Source organism: Artemia sp. Qi Xiang Cuo, chromosome 19, assembly GCF_049724085.1.
Source record: "Artemia sp. Qi Xiang Cuo chromosome 19, ASM4972408v1, whole genome shotgun sequence".
In the NCBI taxonomy this organism is placed as follows: domain Eukaryota; kingdom Metazoa; phylum Arthropoda; class Branchiopoda; order Anostraca; family Artemiidae; genus Artemia; species Artemia sp. Qi Xiang Cuo.
This window is the reverse complement of record NC_142812.1, coordinates 34,683,289-34,705,889: the sequence shown is the minus strand read 5'-3', so window position 1 is coordinate 34,705,889 and position 22,601 is coordinate 34,683,289. Positions and strand designations below refer to the sequence as shown.

The following is a 22,601-nucleotide window of genomic DNA, read 5'->3' as shown; positions in this document are numbered from 1 at the left end:
TGTTCAGCGTACTTGATTTCCAGATAGAAAATATGTTTTTGAGGAGGACACTCCCCCACAACCCTCAGGGCAAGGATTTTAATTTATGCCCTGGGGGCATATAGGAATGATGTTGGCACAGTGCATTTTTTATTATTTGTTTTCCTTTAGAGCAGTGTAGTTCGTATCGAAGAAGTTGTAAAAACTTTAAAAAGGGCTCATTCAATTGGAAATTGGAATGGCTTGCGCCCTATTTAATTGTCGAAAATGATTGGAAGTCAACTAACACCACTTCCACGCCCACAATTTCCCGAAACACAGCCGATCTAAATTTTGAGATAGCCATTTTGTTCAACGTAGTTGAAAGGTCCAGAAATTATGTTTTTGAGGAGGAAACTCCCCCAACAGCCCTCAGGGCGAGGGTTGTAAGATATACCCTGGGGGAATATAAGGTTTTTATAGTATGCGTTGTCGAAGAAACTTCAAAAAGGGCTCATTCAATTGGAAATTGAAAGGTCAAGCACCCTTTTTAATAGTCAAAGGTGATTGGAGGCCAACTAACCCCCCTCTCACGCCCCACTTTTCCCCAAACACATCTAATAAAAGTTCTGATGTAGCTATTTTGTTCAGCGTTGTTGATTTTCACATAGGAATTAAGTTTTTGAGGAGGACACTCCCCCACAGCTCTCAGGGCAAGGATTGTAAGTTATGCCCTGTGGGCATATAAGGTTTTTATAGAACGCCTTGTAACATCCCCCTCCACGCCCACCATTTCCTCAAAAATATCCAATCAAGATTTTGAGAGCCATTTTGTTCCACCCAATTTAAAGTTTAGCAAATTATACCTTTGAGCAGGACCCTCCCCCCACAGTCTTCAGGGCAAGGGTTATAAGTTATGCCCTGGGGGCATATAAGGTTTTTATAGAAATCTTTGTCGTGTATACTTGAAAAAGGAATCATTCGATTGGAAAGTCAAAGAGCTAGTACTCTTTTTAAGATTCGAAAATGATTGGAGGACAGCTAACCCCCCTCTCACGCCCACCTTTTCCCCAAACACAGTCAATCAAAATTTTTAGATAGACATTGTATTCAACGTAGTTCATAGTTTTGGAAATTAGGTCTTTAAGGATGAAAACCCTCCCCCCAAAACCCTCAGGGCAAGGGATGTAAGTTATGACCTGGGGGCATGTAAGGTTTTTATACAAAGCGATATTGTAAAAACATCAAAAAGGGCTCATTCAGTTGGAACATGAAAGGGCTAGTGCCCTTTTAATGTCAAAAGTGATTGACGGGCAACTAACCCCCTTTTCACGCCCATCATTTTCCCAAACACATCCACTCAAAATTTTGAGATAACTATTTTGTTCAACGTAGTCCAAAGTTCTGGAAATTCGGTCTTTTAGGATGATAACCTCCTCAGAGCCTCAGTGCAAGGGTTGTAAGTTATGCCCTGGGGGCATATAAGGTTTATTTAGAAATTTGTTGTAGAAATTTCAAAAAGGGCTCATGTGTTTGGAAATTGAAATTGCTGGGGCATTATAGATAGAGTTGTCGTAAAACCTTCAAAAGGGGCTTGTTCAATTGGAAATTGAGAGGGCTATTGCCCTTTTTTAATAGTCGAAAGTGATTGGAGGGTAACTAACCACCCTCTCACGCGCACCATTCCCCCAAACACATCCAATCAAAATTTTTAAATAACCATTTCGTTAAACGTAGTAGAAAGTACTGGAAATTAGGTCTTTGAGGATGACAACCCCCCCCCCAACCCACAGGGCCAGGGGTTTAAGTTATGCCCGGGGGGCCGATAAGGGTTTTTTTGAAAGCGTTATCGTAGAAACTTCAAAAGGGGTCATTTGATTGAAAATTGAAAGGGCTAGTACCTTTTTAATAGTTGAAAGTGATAGGAGAGCGACTAACGCCCCTCTCAAGCCCACCATTTTCCCAAACACATCCAATCAAAATTTTGAGATAGCCATTTTGTTTAACGTAGTTGAAAGTTCTGGAAATTATGTCTTAGAGGATGGCAACCACCCTCACAGCCCTTAGGGTAAGGTTTGTAATTTATGCCCTGGGGGCATATGAGGTGTTTATAGAAAGCGTTTTCGTAGCAACTCAAAAAGGGCTTGGTCGATTGGAAATCGAAAGGCCTAGGGCCCTTTTTAATGGTCGAAAGTAATTGGAAGGCTTGAAATTTTTATAGTAAAGATTAATGTGGGTATAATTTATGAATTTTTTTGTTGTTGTTTAGACCGGGCACTTCGTATTAAAGGAGTTGTCGTAGGAACTTCGAAAAATGGCTCATCTGATTGAAAATAGAAAGGGCTGATGACATTTTTAATAGTCGAAAGAAATTGGAGAGCAACTAATGCCCCTCCCACGCCCATTCTCCCATTTGCCTTTATGTTTAAAAACTAAATGATGCCTTAAGATTAAACAAAATGCACTGTGTTAATGCTAATTTCTAATAAGGCATCTCAGCAGTATCCCAAAAATGACTGAGGATATTATGTTCAAACTTTCGGGGCTACTTCTGCTCTTAAAATTTAACCAAATCAAAACAGCCTAAGTGTACCCAAGCTATCAAAGAAATTAATCAGATTTTTTTGCGAATGGTATAAAGTTTTCTATTTCAGGTCAACTAGAGGAGGTATGAAACGAAATTAAACACTACTATTTGTGTCCAGATTTTTAAAAGGCTGTATGTTGTTAAAAATTGCTGAAAATTTTTCTCCAGCACACAAATAGCAGGCCTAACTATAAATTCTTAAAAAAACGAAAAGATTTTAAGTATTATTTTCTTTTTCCCTGAAAAGACTATGTCAATATAAAACGAACTGAAATTAATTGAAAAAACTTTTTCCACAAAACAAGTTTTTCAAAGAAAAGTGAAGAACTCCATTAACAAAAAATGAGCAAAAATAAAATCAAATAATCTACCAAGCGTGAAACTACCGCAAATCAGCATCGATAAATAAATGAAACCCAAAACAAACAGAAATTACAATAAATAACCGACTCAAACTTAAAACTAGCAGAAATAAACAAAAGTTGTGCTCAAAACCCCTATGCCTTCCCAAGGCCAGATCTTAATTTTCACTTCACTGAAAAAAAATACAAATGAATGTGCATTATCAGTTTAATATACATATACAGATATTTATTAATCAAAATGTTAATGTTATTTGATTTATTAAAGTTATAAAAGTTATAAAATGATAACCCCCTCAGAGCCCTCAATGCAAGGGTTGTAAGTTATGCCCTGGGGGCATATTAGGTTTATATAGAAAGGTGTTGTAGAAATTTAAAAAAGGGCTCATTTGATTGGAAATTGCCCTTTTTAATAGTCGAAAGTTAGCGGAGAGTAATTATCCCCCCTCTAACGCCCACCATTTCGCCAAAAACATTCAATCAAAGTTTAGAGATAGCCATTTTGTTTAACGTAGTTGAAAGTTCTGGAAATTAGGTCTCAGAGAATGACAACCACCCTTACAGCGGTTAGGGTAAGGGTTGTAATTTATGCCCTGGGGGCATATAAGGTGTTTATAGAAAGCGCTGTCGTAGAAACTCAAAAAGGGCTCATTCGATTGGAAATCGATGCCTTAAAAATAATAAAACATTTTAAAAGTAAAACGTTATAAAAGTAAAAATATTTATACTTTCTTCAGTAAAGTGCAAATTATGTTCTGGCCTTGGGACGGCATAGGGGTTTTGAGCTTAACTTACTCTAATCTCTGCTCATTTCAAATTTGACTCGATTTTTTATTGTAATATTTGCTCGTTTTGGCTTTCATTTATTTATATATGCCGATGTATGATAGTTTGACGTTTAGTTGATTATTTGATCTTAATTTTGCTCATTTTTTGTTTAATGGAGTTCTTTAATTTTCTTTGAAAATTTTATTTTGTGGAAAAAGTTTTTTTTAATTAATAATAAAAAAGATATTTAGACAACGAGACATTAAGGAGAACCCAAAGTATTTTTACTCAACCCCTGAGGGCTACTTTAGCAGCAACAAAACGAAAAAGAGAAAGAGGAGAGAAAATAGTACAAACGAGAAGGAATATTTCTTTTTAGGTACAATGCCATGGCTAATTTAATGGGAGATTTGTTTAATGGTAGAAATGATCAGCTGCTACTGGGGATCCTTAAATCAATGTCTCCTAGATGTTTAGTGGCTATAGGTAATTGTATTTTAAAAGGTTTTCAGGCTCGATAATAGGAGTTTCCTTTTATTTATTTGTATCAGTTTTTTATATGGCTTTACCAGCTTTACCAGAAAAATCGGATCGATAATGTGAAAAAATAAACCACAATGTCTTAGAATTTAAAAAAAAAATGCATTTTAGTATCAAAGATTCACCACCCCCTGCTTCTTCCTTATCATTTTTCATAATATTTGCTTTTATCATTGTTTTGAAATATGGCCAAAGAAATTATCCAAAATTAATTATTTGAATTTTCAAAGGTCAACTTTTGTGAGGGATATGGAGCTGGATTTCAACATTTTCATTCCTACCGCAATTTTCCCCTTAAACTAAGAATACATTAATACCTGGTATCTATTTATGCTTATGTAATTGCAGCTAAGTTATAATTATTCGATAATATCTGATAGTTTTCGAAAGATGGTTTATAAGTGATTATCTTCAAACAACCTATTGACATTTAACCCCTGATTTACAGGTTTCATTTTGATATCCATCGATATGAATCAGATGTCTTGTTAAAAATTAGTATTACTTTACTTAGCATATTTATCTGTATATTAAGTATTTTTAATTAAACTCTTTCTTATAGGCAGATAAGTATAGTCAAATTAAAAAACCTTTTGCAAGACTAATTGATTTATTTGGAACGCCTTTTTGGAGGTTCTTGCCAACTATCGAAAACATTGGTCATAAATATTCCTTAACTGAGCTTGTTTGAACATCTTTTGATTTGGTATTTCCTCAGAAGTATTTAAAAGTACAAGGGTGATGGTTCTTTTTAAAGGTAGTTTAAGCAACGATTCTTCAAATTACGGACCAAGCTCTCTCTTGCCAGTATTTGGCACCACGCTTAGTTTCATTCCTTCAGTCTAAAATGCTGGTTTAATCGTAGCTGCTCTATTTTTGGCTGTAAAGAAGGCTTCGAGTCTTTAACATATGACATTCTTAAAAAAAAACTTGGCCATACTGGAGGGTGAGGAGCCTCCCACCCTTGGTCTATTTGTAATTTTTGAGTAGGATGATAGTTATTGGCGAGAACCCCCTAAATGGTTCTGAAATTGAATTTGGGGTCCCATAAGGACCTATCCTGGGCAACGGCGTAATTTCGTCAAAATCCTGGGGGAGGGGTAAAGTTGGAGAAAATGAAGTGAAAATGACAGTAAACGCTAAACAATACGCCGTTTGGTACCATAAAGGTACTTTTTAGTACTATAAAGTGAAATATGTACTAAAAAACTGATCTGTTTCTCTTGATGCTTGAATTATGCAGGTTTATCTTAGTTTTGACAAGATTTTGGAAGGAACTAAATTTCAGCAGGGGAGCAAACTGAAGTCTGGGGGGACAAGGTCCGAGAGGTGCAGCTGCTGCCCCCTTCCCCATAGCAAAATACAGCCCCGATCCTGGGCCCTCACTCAAAGTTTTTCGAGTATATTAATGATCTATTTGGAATAAAAATGTGCATTCCAAAGTTTATGTTGCCGTTTTTGTAGCCCCATCCGTACTAGTGAACCCAGTTTCCCGCCGAATTCCGATAAGGGCATATCCAGGATTTTTGTTCGGGGGGAGGAGTAAAAAACATGAAAAACGGATAAAAAATTGTTTATATGTATATTTGTTACGTTTTTTATGAATGAAAAAAAATAGGGTGTAGGGGTTCAACCCGGTACCCCCCCCCCCCTCGATACAGCCTTAGATTCTTGTGACAGCCTAGTTGCATTCGCTGATGACAGGCCTTTGATTATATAGTGCCCTGATGAAGTAAAATAATTTACCCAGATTCTGGGTTTCATAACAGCACATATACCAGGCGTTTTTAGAGCATATAAAAAAACTAGTTAATTTGCTAGGAAGAAGACGAGACTTTTGGTTAAAAAAGAAAAGAGCATTTCATGCATATGAGGCTAGTGAATGCTCTAAAAAGCTCGGGGTTTTGGCATGAGTCATAAAATACGTTTAACAAGAATTCCCGGCTCCACCACTCAGTTCCTCCTTAGAATAAACAAAGGGGAAAAAACTAATAGAGTAGAAGCTGCGTTGCTATTCAACGATCTGTTTCAGACTAGGTGCATCTTATTTTAGCTAAAGCCAGAACTGAAATCAAGTAATAGTTTTCTAAGTATGTTGAATGGAAACAAGATCTGATTTGTATCTTCAGCATGGCTTTTTTTTAGCACAAAAAGCATATGGCGATTTTGAGTAGTTTTGGCGTACTTCAAAAATACGAACACGGTTTTCATGTGTGTTCACGCTAAAACATGCAGATATAATTCAATGCTTCTATCCCAAAACATGTCCGTTTCGTTTAACCGTTTCAAATTATCGACAATAAAAACAGCAGAGCTGTTTGAACTCTCTAGTGTCTTCTTTACATCAGTAGAATTCAGTAGCTTGATTAGCATAGCTTTTAACATGACGCAACAACATGTAGTTCGCAGATTAGTTGATGCGAAATTAGCATACCTTTTAACACAGATTAGTCAGGAGTAAGGTCTCTTACTCGTGACATTTTATCGATATTTATTGACATTGGTTTGTTAAAGGTCCAATGAAAATATTTTAGCTACTTGCCAAAGATACTGGAATAGTAATAAACTCTACAGTACCGTGTGGTCATTCCCAAGCACAAGTACAGGAGAATAATTCAGGGAGAAATCAAATTTGTCAGGAAGAGGCAAATTACAGGAAAATCATATGGAAATCTAAAAGTTTAACCGTTAAAATCAAGGGATGTTGTTGGTTTGGTCGTGCCGAATCCACAGCATCCGTCCCTACTTACGTGTCAGATAAACCCCAATAATATAGGACTTCACATTCCCCTTTTTGAACAGGAATTATAGTTCCATCATTTGTCCTTTTTTTTCATTGCTGCTGGAGAACAGTGATATTCGTAATTTTAGTTGAGCAAATTCCAGTTTCTTTTATGAGGAACTAATTTGTAAATAACTAACTTGCAAACTTGCTTCATTATTCTGCTCTATTTTAACAAGCTACATCAACATTAATTCTTTTGCCGATATCACAAAAGGGTTTCCATAATAGGTTTGATATTCCATGCAGGACAGTTAAGATCACCAATAAGAGTCAGGCCATGCATAGGCGTACGGAAAGGGTGGGGGGGGCTGCTGCCCCCTAGAACTTGAAATTTACACCAGATATGGCTGCAAAATCAGTTTAAAAGGTAGAAAGCTAAAAAAGCTGTTGATAAAAGGTAGATGGTTGAAAAAGCTGGAATGACAGAATAAAAGTCAAACAAAAAGCAATTATCCATAATGTCTTGGAAATATTTAGCTCTAATCCAAGAAGATTGATTAATGCTGAAGGTTAATGAGGACTTATGATTTTCGGTGATTACTCATTAATAACTATTTCTTAGGTATTATAGAACTTCCTGGCAATGTAAGGTTTTGTCAACTGCCAATATATCTTCAGCCCCCCACCATTCATCATAGAATCGGCTGCCCCTCCCTAGATGAGAAGCTACGTACGCCCATGGGCCCATGGTAGGGTAGGCTTTTGAAAATGTGAATATGCTAAAAATGTGGCTCAAGTGAATTATGAATACATTCATAATGAAGCAAGAACCAAGCGAACCCTTCCTCCTTGACAATTCCTGCTTAATGCATAAAGTCTTAGTGCACTTGTACTAAACGTTTTAAGATAGTGCTTAAGTATCTTTCCTTCATAGGATTTGAACTTTAATTGCTAGGCAAGTGAACCAAATGTTGTTGCTCATCAAAAACACGGTATCCTTCATTCTGATACATGTATTTTGAAAAAGAAAGATATAGGCCTACTTCCAACAAAATCCCTTCATAAGTAAAAAAATTACTTGGATTGTTTGAAAATAAGTACCTTTACTTTGATTAGCTTTATTTCCTCGAAAGAAAAATCAGATCCAACTGCCCACGAAAAGTATGATTTTCTTTGAGTAGACAGTAGGCAGAAGCTAAAGTAGCTTATTTTGTCTTTTTTTTTTCAATAATATATCATTATAAACCGCGCTAGACACGCTTCTCTTCTTCGCGTATTCAGTATTTTCTTTAAGGAACATATTCAGTCTTTCTTTAAGAAACTTTTAGAAAAAAATATGTTACTTAAGCGTTATAACAACCATATTTTGTTCTTGATCTGTAACAAAGCCGATTTTATGTGTTAACTCGGAAATAATCAGCTTAACCTGAGCGAGATAAAGGACTATGCAGGTATATTTTAATGTAGTATTTAATATATAGAGATGGTTAGGTATTTAATATAATGCGTTCTGGGCGGCCTTCTTTCCATTATTCTCTGTAGTATTTTCCATAATTTTGTTACTAAAGTATTAGAATTTCATCATGTTTCTATATATTTCATTAGGATTAACCTATCTTTACTTCTTTGATGTGGTCATTACAACACGTAAGCACCGAAAATATATAGTAAAAACTTCAAAGGGAACTAAAAAATGTCAGCAGTTTTGGTTGATACCTCAGCCGTAAATTAGCGACTGTTCGGAACATTATTTTTCTTTCTTTTCCTAGCTTCGGATTTGATCATCAAGAGAATACAATCCATTACTTAAAAATGGTCACTTTGAAATTGGACATTCATTGAAATGTAAGCGCGAAAACAAATTATGGAAAGACATAATTTAAAAGTTATGGCTATGCTTATATGTTTGTAAGGAAAGGTTTATGTCGAATAAAATAGAGAGCGGTCTAAGATTTTTATTATGGAATATCAGCCACGTTTTTCCATATTAAGTTATCTAGAATTATAATCAATGCAAACATCCTAGAAGTCTCGGCAACTACGTCTCTGATTTACATTTTTTCCATGATCTGCTTGTAGCTGACAAAAGTAAACATAGTTGAAGTAGTAAAACTCTTTTACCTGCACAGGCTCAGTCGATATTCTAGTCGTATGTTCTTCTGAGCTCGAAAAGTAATAAAACAGCTATCTTATAAATAAATTTATCGTTAACGACCGAGAGACCTTTCCAATTAAATTATTGCGTGTTGTAAACTGGTTCGTAACATATTTGCTAATTGCCTTCCTCATGATTATAGTTAGCAAACACACAAAAATGATTTTTGGCCATTTTAACGACAATTAAAACTAGACGGCCAAAATTATCTGTGAATATTAATAAGATTATTGCGTTGCTTTAATGCAGCTTCTTTGGTCTTAATATAATTTGCTTGTCCAAGGTTTAACCTTGGTCATAATCGCGGTTGCAGCGGTAGTTGCAACCAAGAAAGGAATGAACCACGGCCTACAGTAACCGAGAATTAATTATTTTGAAAACAAATTGGATAAATAAAAAGTTACACCATTGGAATCGCCATGGCTAAAACCCCTATACATGAAAATTACTGTCCTCTGGCTTGAAAAGCAAGGAAAATCACTTTTTTACTTGGGAAAGACTGATGTGTCTTCTTTTTCTTCCTTTATTTTTTTTTTACATAAATAGTGCCGTGTACGAAATCTTACGGAAGGATAGATCATTCCAAACAAAAAATATTCCCCTTGAATATGTAAAATATAAGATTTATAAACATTTGAGTAGTCTCTTCCTCTCCCAAATAAAAGAAGGCCAGCGTAGACACGGTAGCAAGGTAGGACAAGTTTTTTTTACCCTTACGAATCTAACGTCACTTCTAGTCTGTCTAATTTCAAATGACTGCATATCAGCCCAAAACCGGGACCTCCAAATGTATTCAGTGAAGATTGTGATCTTTACAAATATTAAAAACAATATATTTTCCATTCAATTTTATTGGTGTGAAGTCAATTACACGCCGTCTATTTTTTTCGTTATAGTTTCATTTCATTGTATTTGAATTTGATGTATTTATCAAATTCACTACGACCAGATTTAAAGCATTTGCAAATTTTTGAACCAATAAAGGGAAAAAACACTGAAATGGTATTAAAAAGTATTACAAATTAAATATTATCAATGTATAAATAAAAATTATCATAAACTATATTTTCTCTCGTAATTTATGTATTGACCTTTCGTAAAATTAAGAAGGCAAATATTTGTTCTAAAGTTGTGTCAAGTTAAAGGGCGTAATTGTCGGTTTGGTCTTTTTCTAAGGGTTTTGTTTCATTTTACAATATAAATATAACAATGGATTATATTGTAGTATGAGTATATTTTAAGTGGGTTGAAGGTTCACTGAATAACCTTGAATCTTGAGAACATTAGCTATACTATAAGCAATAGGTCCATACAGAACAAAGTGGAAGAAAACGAAACAAATGAATTAGCAGAAAAATCTACAAAAAGTGAAGCTTAATGGTACATAGAAACGTATAGCTGCGAAAATTCCTTAGTTTCAATATTTTAACTCGTTTAATGAAGGAATAACGATCATCAGTATACTAAAGACTACATTTAATACAAACAACTTGTTCGAACTTCAAATCCTCAAGTTTTTTCACCCTTCCAGCCTGAATGAGGGCGCCTTATTTAGTATGACAGAATCGAATTCGATAATAAAACTGTAAAGTGAAAATAAAAAGACTTCACGTTGCAAAAAGATGAAAAAAGCATAACGATCAACCACGTACCATGAACGATAAATCGTATTTGAAATAATTATAGAAAAAAGTTAGACCGTGAGCAAAACCATGTATGCCAAGAACATAAAGAATGATACCAACAAGCGAGAACGATCTATATACCAAAAATGATCAACCCTCTTTTAAAAAAGATATAGAAAAGAAGCAGACCGTGACCAAAAGCATGTCGGCCAAGAACATGGTATATTGTGTTCTAATAAGCATCTTGAGCTATCCCGCCTATGATGGCGTCTAACCAAAACAAAAAGATATCTAATTAAATGGTTAATTATTACTTACGACATATTGGGAAAACAATTATTTCCATAAATGGGGGACTGAGCAAGCATTGACGATGGTTTGTTATGCACTGACGATAACTCTAAATTCCTTAATCTTGCATTTCGTGCCATGATTTGGATATCGCTGTCTGCAATGATTAGACAAAATTAAAATCTATTTCTTTCTTTTGGCGACTCATTCTTCTGTTGTTTTTTTTACTCTTGATGAATATTACCCTGCAAAGACATTTATTGTGGTGTTTTTCTTTATATTAGCGGTTTCGGTTGACAACCAAAAGGCCTAAGATATTACACCAATGATCTTATTTCACTGTTTGATAGGGGGCAGACTCAAAGACGTTTTGTTTCATGAGATTTATTCAAATAGAAACACACATCTTTCATTTAAGTTCATATAATTATATTAGGTAATTTAAATACCGATTGTAGACAATTGTAGACAGTTATGAGGCCATTGCAGATACGAAAACAAATGCTCGCTTACTTATCGCTTTCTAGTCGATTCCAAGGGGGCAATTTCTAGTATTATAAAAGAAGCAATTTCCTTTCTTGATTTTATTTCGCTCTTTTTATCCCTTAAGTAGATTTACTAGAACTACAGAAAAAACATTAGAATCAGAGCTTACTGAAAACAAACTGAGCCTCACTATGAAAGATGAAATAAAAAAACAGGTTTTTTTAAACTGAAAGTAAGGAACGACGTTAAAACTTATAACGAACAGAAACTATTCCGCATATGAAAGGGGCTGTCCCCTCCTCAATGCCTCGCTCTTTACGCTAAAGTTTTTTATTGTTTAAAAAAATAGAGTTGTGAGAAAGTCAAACTTTAGCGTAAAGAGCGAAGCATTGAGGAGGGGACAGTCCCTTTCATATACGGAATAGTTTCTGTACATTTTAAGTTTTAACGTCGTTCCTTACTTTCAATTAAAAAAACCTGTTTTTTATTTTATTTTGAACATTTTAGAATTAATGCAGGTTTTGATTTTGGCTCACCTTACATGAATAATTAAAACAAAATTTACATATTAATTTTACTTTTATTTGGTTAAATGGCACTCTCGAAACATGTTTAATTTTATTTGCGAACGTTTTTATTAGTAATAAATATACGTAACTTACGAATTAACTTACGTAATGAACTTCTATATTTATAGATTTTTAATACATATATTAGGGGGTTCGCAGTAGTAACCTATATGCTGGTTTCAACTATACAAGGAAACCTACAAGCCTGAGACATGGATATGTGTGCAGTTTCAACTATACATACCTTACCACGGTCATTCATCTATTACTAGGACCGGTATATGCCTTAGCAGACAGGTTTCTGAGGCAACACCCATTGTCTGCGCCAATCAGAGATTTCGTCATATTGCGTATTCAAAGGTTTGATACACTTTTCTGTAAAAAATACTAGTTTCAGTCGTAGGGTAAGATAATCATGTTTTTTCGTGTAAATAATGGTTTTACTAAAGTTACAGCAAAGCCGAGCATGTTTCTGAGTCAAAAATTGTCAAACACCAATAACTTCTAGCCTGAAGGTACCTTGCATCTTGTCCAGAATTGATAGCATATGGTTTTAGATATCAAAAAATTGTTGGTTTGCTTAGGAATGCGTCGCTGCTGATTAAAGAATGGAATGCTACAGTCAGAGTTATTTTAAGTTATAAGTTGTATCATTGCGTAAACTAACTCAATTTACGAAAAAAGTATCTAATAATGATAAAAAGTTGTATCATTGGGTAAACTAACTCAATTTGCGAAAAAAGTTATAGCATTTGCGAATTGGATTGTATGAAGGTGGTAAAAAAGGGTTAAACTGATTACCAGTTAAGGTAAGCCCGAAGGGGTTGTTAACTAATAGGCAATTTATTATAAACTTGGAATTGCATCGTTAGCATCAATCTATGGAAATAGTTAACGATGACAAGATGACCTTGTGACTTGACATAGCCTTACTTCTCGGATGTGTTCTGTATAATACACAAGTACCATTTTAATAGTGTTGTCAATATAAAATATGCTCTGACATTGAGTATACTAAAAAGTTGATACAAATCAATCTATGGAAATGGTTACCGATGACAAGATAACATTGTGCCTTGACCTAGCTTTACTTCTCGGATGTGTTCTGTATAATAAATAAGTACCATTTGAACAGTTTTGTCAATTTAAAATATGATCTAACATTGTAGTATAGTAAAAAGTTGATACTAATAGAGATGTAGATGCCAAGAAAACAATTTTAATAAATAAATTCAGAACAATCAATAGAAATCCTTAGAAATCAAATAGTGAGAGGACTGTAGGTTTGAAGCATCAAGGATCGCAACCATCAATGGCCCTAACCACCAAGGACCTCAACCTCCAGAGGTCCCTTATCCTCAACCTCCAAGGGGGAGGTTGGGGATAGACCTCAACCTCCAACTCCCCAACTTTTTGGGCCCCTCCCCATTTTTATTCTTTTTTTTGACATTTTTTTAACTTTTTTTATTATTGTTTTTAACATGATATACTTTTTCAACTTTTTTTTACATGTTTTCGAATGAGATAAAACATACTTAAAACATAAGAAATTCACTTTTAATATTTTCCAAATTCTAAATGAGAATGATATATATATATTTAGTCGTGACTATTCCTATTAGAAAAATAATGTTTGTAGTAGCACTTTTTTGGGAGTGAATTTTTTATGCACTTAGAAATTATTCAAATTTTTTACATATCTTAAAATGACATGAAATATGATTGACACTACCTAGTTTATTGCATGTATTAAATCAGTATTTTTTACGCAGTGGAAGGATAAACACATAATTTATATCTTTCAAAAAGTGGTTATGGAGCATTTTAAGAAAGTGTGTTCACATGACAGTGTTATTGTAGCATTGAATGCTGACAAGGAGAAGTATTTGAACTACGAAACAAGTACAAGTGGCAGCACTATCGGAAACGTATGCATGCATTGTCATGACAGTGAGGAATTAGATTTCTTTGGAGTACCAAAAAAATTCAACTCTTATGATTGTGGGTATGCGAGATTGAGGTCTCCGGAGATGATTGCACTCAAATAGAATGCCAACATAAAAATAATAGTTGATGAAGAGGGGCATCTTCTTGCTAGTGCTTGTGGTAACAGGTTACCCAGTGTTAAACCCTATCGTCAGCTTTCGGGTATTAGCATTCAATGGAAGGTCAAAAGAAGACCTGCGTACTCTTCTACTAATATGATAAGCCATATCTTGTGAACGGGGTGGAACTGTTACCTGTGTAAAAATAATGTGATAATAGACAGCGAAATTGGCAGAAAAATAAAAAGGGCATTGCTAGAAAATATCACTAAGGAATATAAAGATGAATCGATGAAAAACCAAGTGCAGGAAACGTTACTACCATTGATCAAACAGTCAATGAGTCAAATAATAGCAAAGATTAAATACATATTGAACATGTTGATGACCCCACAGTAAAAATGTGTTCACATGATAGTGTTATTGTAGCATTGAATGCTGACAAGAAGAAGTACTTGAACTATGAAACAAGTACAAGTGGTAGCACTATCGGAGACGTATGCGTGCGTTGTGAGTACCCAAGAATTTCCATTATACACATTCTGGATATGCGAAAGTATCATTTCCAGAGATGATTGCACTCAAAAAGAATGCCAACATAAAAATAATCGTCGATGATAGAGGACAACTCCTTTCTAGTGTTGGTGGTAACACATTACTTACTGATACATCCTATCGTCAGCTTCCGGGTATTAGCATTCAACGGAAGGTCAAAAGAAGAAAGGCCTACTCTTCTACTAATATCATAAACCATATCTGGTCTACGTGCCAGAACTGTTACATGTGTAAAAATAACATTGTAATAGACAGTGAGATTGCCGGAAAAATAAAAAGGACATTGGTAGAAAATATCACTATTGAATGTAAAGATGAATCAATGAAAAACAAAATGCCAGCAAGCGTTACTACCATCAATGATCAAACTTTCAATGAACCAAATAATACCAAAGACGAAGCGCATATTGAACCTGTTGGTGACACACCAGTAAAAATTGTGTATGACTCAAAATGGATTAATGATTATTCCACTGATTACGAACTAAGAGAAGAGAGTAACTATAGTATCAAGAGAGAACATGATGAATTATTTTGTGGAACAGATTCAAAATATCCAAAGTTGTTCAGTGATATTAATAATGTATAATAATATATTTTTCTACTAATATCCTACAAGACATTATTTCATAAAAAATATATTATGCATTACATTGTTATGTGCTCATTATTTTTAGAGTATCATAGCATATAAAACGTTTAGAATGTCTATTAAAACATCGGAGATATAATAAAAGGAATTTTTATACATCAAATGTTGGATAGATAGGTTAACATGGAGAAAATCTAAGTATCAGAATGTATAAATTCATTATCAACACCTTTTGTTGGATAGGTAGGGTAACATTGACAAAATCTAAGTTTCAGAGTGAATAAATTCTTTATCAACATCCTTTTTTGAATACGTTGGATAACATTATCATAATCTAAGAATCAGAGTGAGTAAATTCTATATCAACATCCTTTTCATGGATACATCGGATAAATTTGACAAAATCTAAGTGTCAGATTGAATTTTTTTATCAGCATCTTTTGTCAGATACATCGGATAAAATTGACAAAATCTAAGTATCAGAGTGAATAAATTCGTTTTCAACGTCTTTATCCGATACATCAGATAACATTTTTATTTTGACTTTATGCATCGTTACGTTGAATTTAGGTTAGACCGGTTACAAATGGCAGAAAACTCACTCAGACACACAGTCATAGTGAGAGACAAGCAAAAAGTTGGGTTAATTTAGGTTCACTCAGAGTGGCGCGCCACACACACAGTCATATTGAGAGAGACATGCAAAAAGTTGGGTTAATTTAGGTTCACTTAAAGTGGCGCGCCATTCTCTTGTATCCAACAAAAAATGTTGATGAAGAATTTATTCATTATAATACATAGATTTTGGCAATGTTATCCGACACATCCGACAAATGATGTCGATAAAAAATGTTAATAAAGAATTTATTCACTCAGATACTTAGATTTAGTCAATTTTATCCAATGTATCTGACAAAGATGTTGATAGAAAAAATTTATTCACTCTGATAGTTAGATTTTGTCAATGTTATTCCCATATATCTGACAACAGATGTCGATACAGAACTTCATCACTCTGACACTTAGGTTTTGATAATGGTGCCCGAAATATTCGGCAAAGGATGTTGATAAAGAATCTACTCGCTCTGATACTTAGATTTTACCAATTTTTTTCTGACCTATCCAACAAAAGGTGTTGATAATTAATTTATTCATTCTGATACTTATATTTTCTCCATGTTAACCTATCTATCCAACATATGGTGTTTGATAATTCCTTTTCTTACATATCCGATGTTTTAATAGACATTCTAAACGATTGATATGCTAGCATACTCTAAAAATAATGAACCGTAACAATGAAATGCATAATATATTTTAAATGAAATAATGTCATGTAGGATATTAGTAAAAAAATATATTATTATACGTTATTAATATCATTGAACAACTTTGGACATTTTGAATCTATTCCATAAAATAATTCATCATGTTGTTTCTTGATACTATAGTTATTCTCTTCTCTTAGTTCGTAATCAGTAGAATAATCATTAATCTATTTTGAGTCATAGTCTCACAATTTTTAATGGGGTTTCACCTACAGGTTCAATATACGTTTCGTCTTTGGTATTATTTGGTTCATTGACATTTTGATCAATGATGGTAGTAACGTTTGCTGGATTTTTGTTTTTCATTGATTCTTCTTTATATTCCATGTTCATTGTTTTTGGCTCCTCGCTCTTCAGGAATTTTCACGACGAACCGCCACTTGCAATTGGTAAGTGATGACTCTTTCTTCAGGTTCATCCCCGAGAGGTATCAGAGATTTTGATATAGATAGATTAAAGAATTTAGAAGAGTCTTATATAAATCTCAAGCTTATTTTTGATCAAGAAATTGGTCAAGAAAATGATTTCCATTTGTTTGATGATAAAAATTTTCCTAGAAGTAAATATGTAATTTCTAATTTAATTACTGGGAGGTCTTCTGATTCTCGGCTTTCGGTATTTCATTTGAATGCCAAGGACTGTATTCCTCATTTTCTGATCTAGAGTTGACATGTCGGGAGCTTAGACCAGATTGTATAGGCCTATGTGAAACATTTATTACACAACAAACCGAAAGCCTTTTGGATATTCCAGGTTACACTAGCCATTTTCCCCAAAGAAAATAGATGAAGAGGGGTGGTATATCAATTTATATCCGCGACACGCACACGGTTCAAACTAGGCAAGACCTTACACGAAATATTGAAGGAATTGTCGAGTCGCTGTTTCTAGAAGAATGGCTGTTCCCAAATAAAAAAGTTATCGTGGGTGAAATTTATCTTTCTCCGTCATCAGGGTAAACGTCTCAGTTTATGGAACATATGGATAAAGTTCTTGAGCTAGCAGAGTATCATAAAAGTGAGCTTATTCTTATGGGAGATTTTAAGATTAACCTCAGTATTCCGCTAACGGCCGAAACTACAGATTTGCTAAATAATATGACAGGTTCAGGCCTATACCCTGCTGTTACGATTCCAACACGGGTTACTGAGAGTACGCATTCACTTATCGATAACGTATTCAGCTCATTGCTCCCAGAGTCGGTGGCAGTCCTCGTCAGCGACACATCAGACCACGACCCCATTCATGCAACACTCGCCCTTTCAGAACCAGCTAAGATAAGGTCACGAATCAACCCCATGTTACCGATTATATGTTTAACAGAGGAAAACTTGAACAATTTAAAGCAGGAACTAGATCAATTAAACTGGGATAACGTAATGGAGATTCAAGATGTAAAAAAAGCAACTGTGTCATTTCACTCGACGTTCTTGGATGTATACAGTAGGTATTGCACTAGAAAACCGAGAACTAATAAACGACTAAAAGACCAGCCAATTAGCCCCTCGATGACGGATGGTCTTCTGGCCTATGTGAATAAGAAAAACCACCTTTCGGGAGAGTATAGACGCTTTCCAAGCTTAGCGTGGATAGAGGAGTATGAGCAATACAGGAAAGTCCTTCGGACTGTGTTACGAAGAGCAAGGCGTGGCTACCTGCACCAAAAGCTGACGGAAAGCGGGAAGGATGGTCGAAAAGTCTGGCAAATTATCAACTCGGTACTACGGCCAATCACTAAGTCTTCCACATTACCAGCAAAATTGGTCATGAATGATGAAGAAATTACCGAACCTACACGGTCGCCGCATCGCTGAGTACATTTTTCGCAAATAACGGCCATACCACAGCAAATTACGCCAGAACACCATATAAATCATACAAAGAATACCTTGGCCCGAAGTGTATGAAATCAATGGCAGTGAGTCCTGTAACACCAGGTGAGGTCGAATTACTCGTAAAAAATTTGAAGGGCTCTTCTGCTTCAGGTTTTGACCTGGTCCACACAAAGGCACTGAAAGCAGTAGTGACGACCATTGCTGAGCCGCTAAATTACCTTGTAAATCTTTCATTATATAAAGGGGTTTTTCCTGAAATGTAAAAAAAGGCAAAGATAATACCTCTTCACAAATGTGGAAGTCATACAGACATAGAAAATTATAGACCAATCTCAATCTTATCAGTTCTCTCGAAAGTCTTTGAAACGCCAATGAAAAACCAGCTTTACCAATATTTAGAGGCCAAAGGCATTTTTAACAGCCGCCAATTCGGGTTTAGGGCTGGCCATTCAACGGAACATGCCCTTACTTCACTCAGTTTATTCGTAAACAGAATCCTAGATTCGGGTGCTTTACCTGCAGCAGTGCTTTTAGATATTAAGAAAGCGTTTGATAGCATGCACTACGAAATACTACTAGGAAAGCTGGATCATATTGGAGTTCGTGGCCAAGTCCTAGATTGGTTTAAGTCTTACCTGAAAAATCGTCGAATTTACACAGGAAATGACCATACAAATGATGTCGTAGTTAACTGCGGGGTGCCACAGGGCTGGGTCTATAGTAGAAGCCGAGGACGAACTAACGGCATTTGCGGATGATTCACTTATGGCAAGCTCAGAATGGAACATCAAGTGTGGACGCAAATTGTCTAGTCATCAAAATTGACAAATCGAGTGTTTTATTTTTTCACGTATAGATTCGCTGGCTCCTGATGTGATTGGCATTGAAATCTCTCGTGGACTTATCAAGAGACCAGAAAAAGAACACGTTCGATACCTAGGGATTTTAATCGACGAAAGCCTCTCGTTCAGACACCACATAGCAAGTGTCGAGAAGAAGCTTTCAAGGAACCTTGGAATCTTGGGAAAACTCAGTCACCATTTCCCTAAAAATAATACTGATCCAGATTTACAATGCAGTTATCAAGCCTCACATTCAATATTGTTCTACAGTTTGGCAATCTAATTTCAAGACGCATTTACAGAGACTAAACTCACTTAACAACAAAGCACTTCAAATGTTAGGCCCAGCACCGAAATGACTATCAATGGCATTACTTTACAGACTATCTTGCACCGTTCTTTGTTTTAAATATTTTTCAGGAACACTTCCATCACCGTTTAAAGTCTTATTCACACTATTATCACAAATCTATAGTTTAAAATACACGATCTTCATCAGACATTTATATACCCCTGACACCGACAGCTAGGTCGGAATTTTCTCCTAGAATTGCGTGTGCTAGAGAGTGGAATGCACTTCCGCAAGAGCTGAAGTCATATAGGTCTCTCGGCTCCTTTAAAAAGAATGTTAAAAAAATATCCAAAAGATCAAAAATTTATTTACTAGATTTATGTTATCATTTTTATGTTTAAACTTTTTTGATATTATTATTATTTATTATATTTTCGTTTGATACTTCAAGGGGTGTGAGCGGAGGAGAAGTTATGTTAAATTTATTGTTATTTGATGGCAGTTCGGGGCGGAAATTGGAGAGGACAGGAGGCCACGCTGTATTTAGAGTGTGTAATTATTACGGGCCCAAACGTACATCAATGCACAAGGAATTGAGTTAAGTGTATTTTTATATATATTGTTTTGAATTAAAACCCATATTGAACTGAACTGAACTAGTGATATTTTCTACCAATGCCCTTTTTATTTTTCCGGCAATTTCACTATCTATTACAACATTATTTTTACACATGTAACAGTTCCGGCACGTAGACAAGATATGGTTTATGATATTAGTAGAAGAGTAGGCCTTTCTTCTTTTGACCTTCCGTTGAATGCTAATACCCGAAAGCTGACGATAGGATTTATCAGTAGGTAATGTGTTACCAGCAACACTAGCAAGGAGTTGTCCTCTATCACCAACGACAATTTTTATGTTGGCATTCTCTTTGAGTGCAATATTCTCTGGAAATGATACTTTCGCATATCCAGAATGTGTATAACGAAAATTCTTGGGTACTCCAATGAAATCTAAACTCTCATTGTCATGACAACGCACGCATACGTTTTCGATTATGCTACCACTTGTACTTGTTTCATAGTTCAAATACTTCTACTTGTCAGCACTCACTGCTACAATAACACTATCATGTGAACACATTTTTACTGGGGGGTTATCCACATGTTCAATACGCATTTGATCTTTGCTATTATTTGATTCATTGACAGTTTGATCAATGGTAGTAACGTTTGCTGGCACTTTGTTTATCATCGATTCATCTTTATATTCCTTAGTGATATTTTCTAGCAATGTCCTTTTTATTTTTCCGGCAATTTCGCTGTCTATTATCACATTATTTTCACACAGGTAACAGTTCCGCCCCGTTGACAAGATATGGTTTATCATATTAGTATTAGAGTACGCCTGTCTTCTTTTGACCTTCCGTTGAATGCTAATACCCGAAAGCTGACGATAGGGTTTAACACTGGGTAACATTTTACCACAATCATTAGCAAGAAGATACCCCTCTTCATCAACTATTATTTTTATGTTGGCATTCTTTTTTAGTGCAATCATCTCCGGAGATCTCAATCTCGCATATATACCATCATAAGTATTGAATTTTTTTGGTACTCCAAAGAAATTTAATTCCTCACTGTCATGACAAATCATGCATACGTTTCCGATAGTGCTGCCACTTGTACTTGTTTCATAGTTCAAATACTTCTTCTTGTAAGCATTCAATGCTAAAATAACACTATCATGTGAACACACTTTCTTAAAATGTTTCATCTCCACTTTATTAAAGATATGAATTATGTGTTTATCCTTCCACTGCGTATAAAATACTGATTTAATGAATGCAATAAACTAGGTAATATCGATAACTCATCATAAAGTACCAGTGGGAAAGCCAAATCGTGTCTATGAGCAAGCATAGAGTACGATTAGTAGAGCCACAAGCATATTTCATGTAATTTTAAGATACGTAAAAAAAATTTGAATAATTTCTAAGTGCATAAAAAATTCAGTCCAAAAAAAGTGCTACTACAAACATTATTTTTCGAAAAGTAAAAGTCACAACTAAAATGTATATATCATTCTCATTTTGAATTTGGAAAATATTCAATATGAATTTCTCAAGCTTTAAGTATGCTTTATTTCTTTCGAAGACATGTGAAAAAAAGTCGAAAAAATAAATCATGTTAAAAAAATAAAAAAAAAGTTAAAAAAGGGAAGCGGCCCAAAAAGTTGGTGGGAGGGGGCCCCTTGGAGGTCAGGAATAGGGGACCTTTGGAGGTTAAGGTCCTTGGTGGTTAGGGTCAATGATGGCTGCGATTCTTGATGCTTCAAACCTATAATCATCTCACTACTTGATTTCTAAGGCTTTCTATGGATTGCTCTGAATTTCTTTGTTAAAACTCTTTTCTTGTTATCTATATCTCCATTAGTATTATCTTTTTCGTGTATTACCATGTTTGAGCAAATTATATGAAGAAAACACTCTTGAAATGGTAATTGTGTATTATACAGAACACACCCAAGAATCAAATCTAAGTCAAGTCACAAGGTTATCTTGTCATCGTTAACCATTTCCATAGATTGGTTAGTATCAACTTTTTAGTATACTACAATGTTAGAGCATATTTTATACTGACAACACTGTTCAAATGGTACTTGTGTATTACACAGAACACATCCGAGAAGTAAGGCTAGGTCAAGTCACAAGGTCATCTTGTCATCGTTAACCATTTCCATAGATTGATGCTAACGATGCTATTCCAAATTTATAATAAATTGCCAATGAGTTAACAACCCCTTCGGGCTTACCTTAACTGGTAATCAGTTTAACCCTTTTCTACCACCTTCATCAAATCCAATTCGCAAATGCTATACCTTTTTTCGCAAATTGAGTTAGTTTACTCAATGATACAACTTTTTATCATTATTAAATACCTTTTTCGCAAATTGAGTTAGTTTACGCAATGATACAACTTTCTACTTAAAATAATTCTGACTGTAGTATTCCATTCTTTAATTAGCTGCGACACATTCCTAAGCAAA

The 22,601-nt window shown here is 34.9% G+C and overlaps 1 protein-coding gene across 2 annotated transcripts in view; it reads right to left on the bottom strand.

Annotated features, from left to right (window-relative positions):
• LOC148940771 (uncharacterized) overlaps positions 1-22,601 on the bottom strand; it is a 220,014-nt gene that overhangs the window by 36,463 nt on the left and 160,950 nt on the right. For both annotated transcript variants that reach the window (XM_089105283.1, XM_089105284.1), the window contains exon 6: positions 11,039-11,168. In XM_089105283.1, coding sequence (XP_088961409.1) covers positions 11,039-11,168 — 130 coding nt within the window. The remainder of the gene's footprint in view (positions 1-11,038; positions 11,169-22,601) is intronic.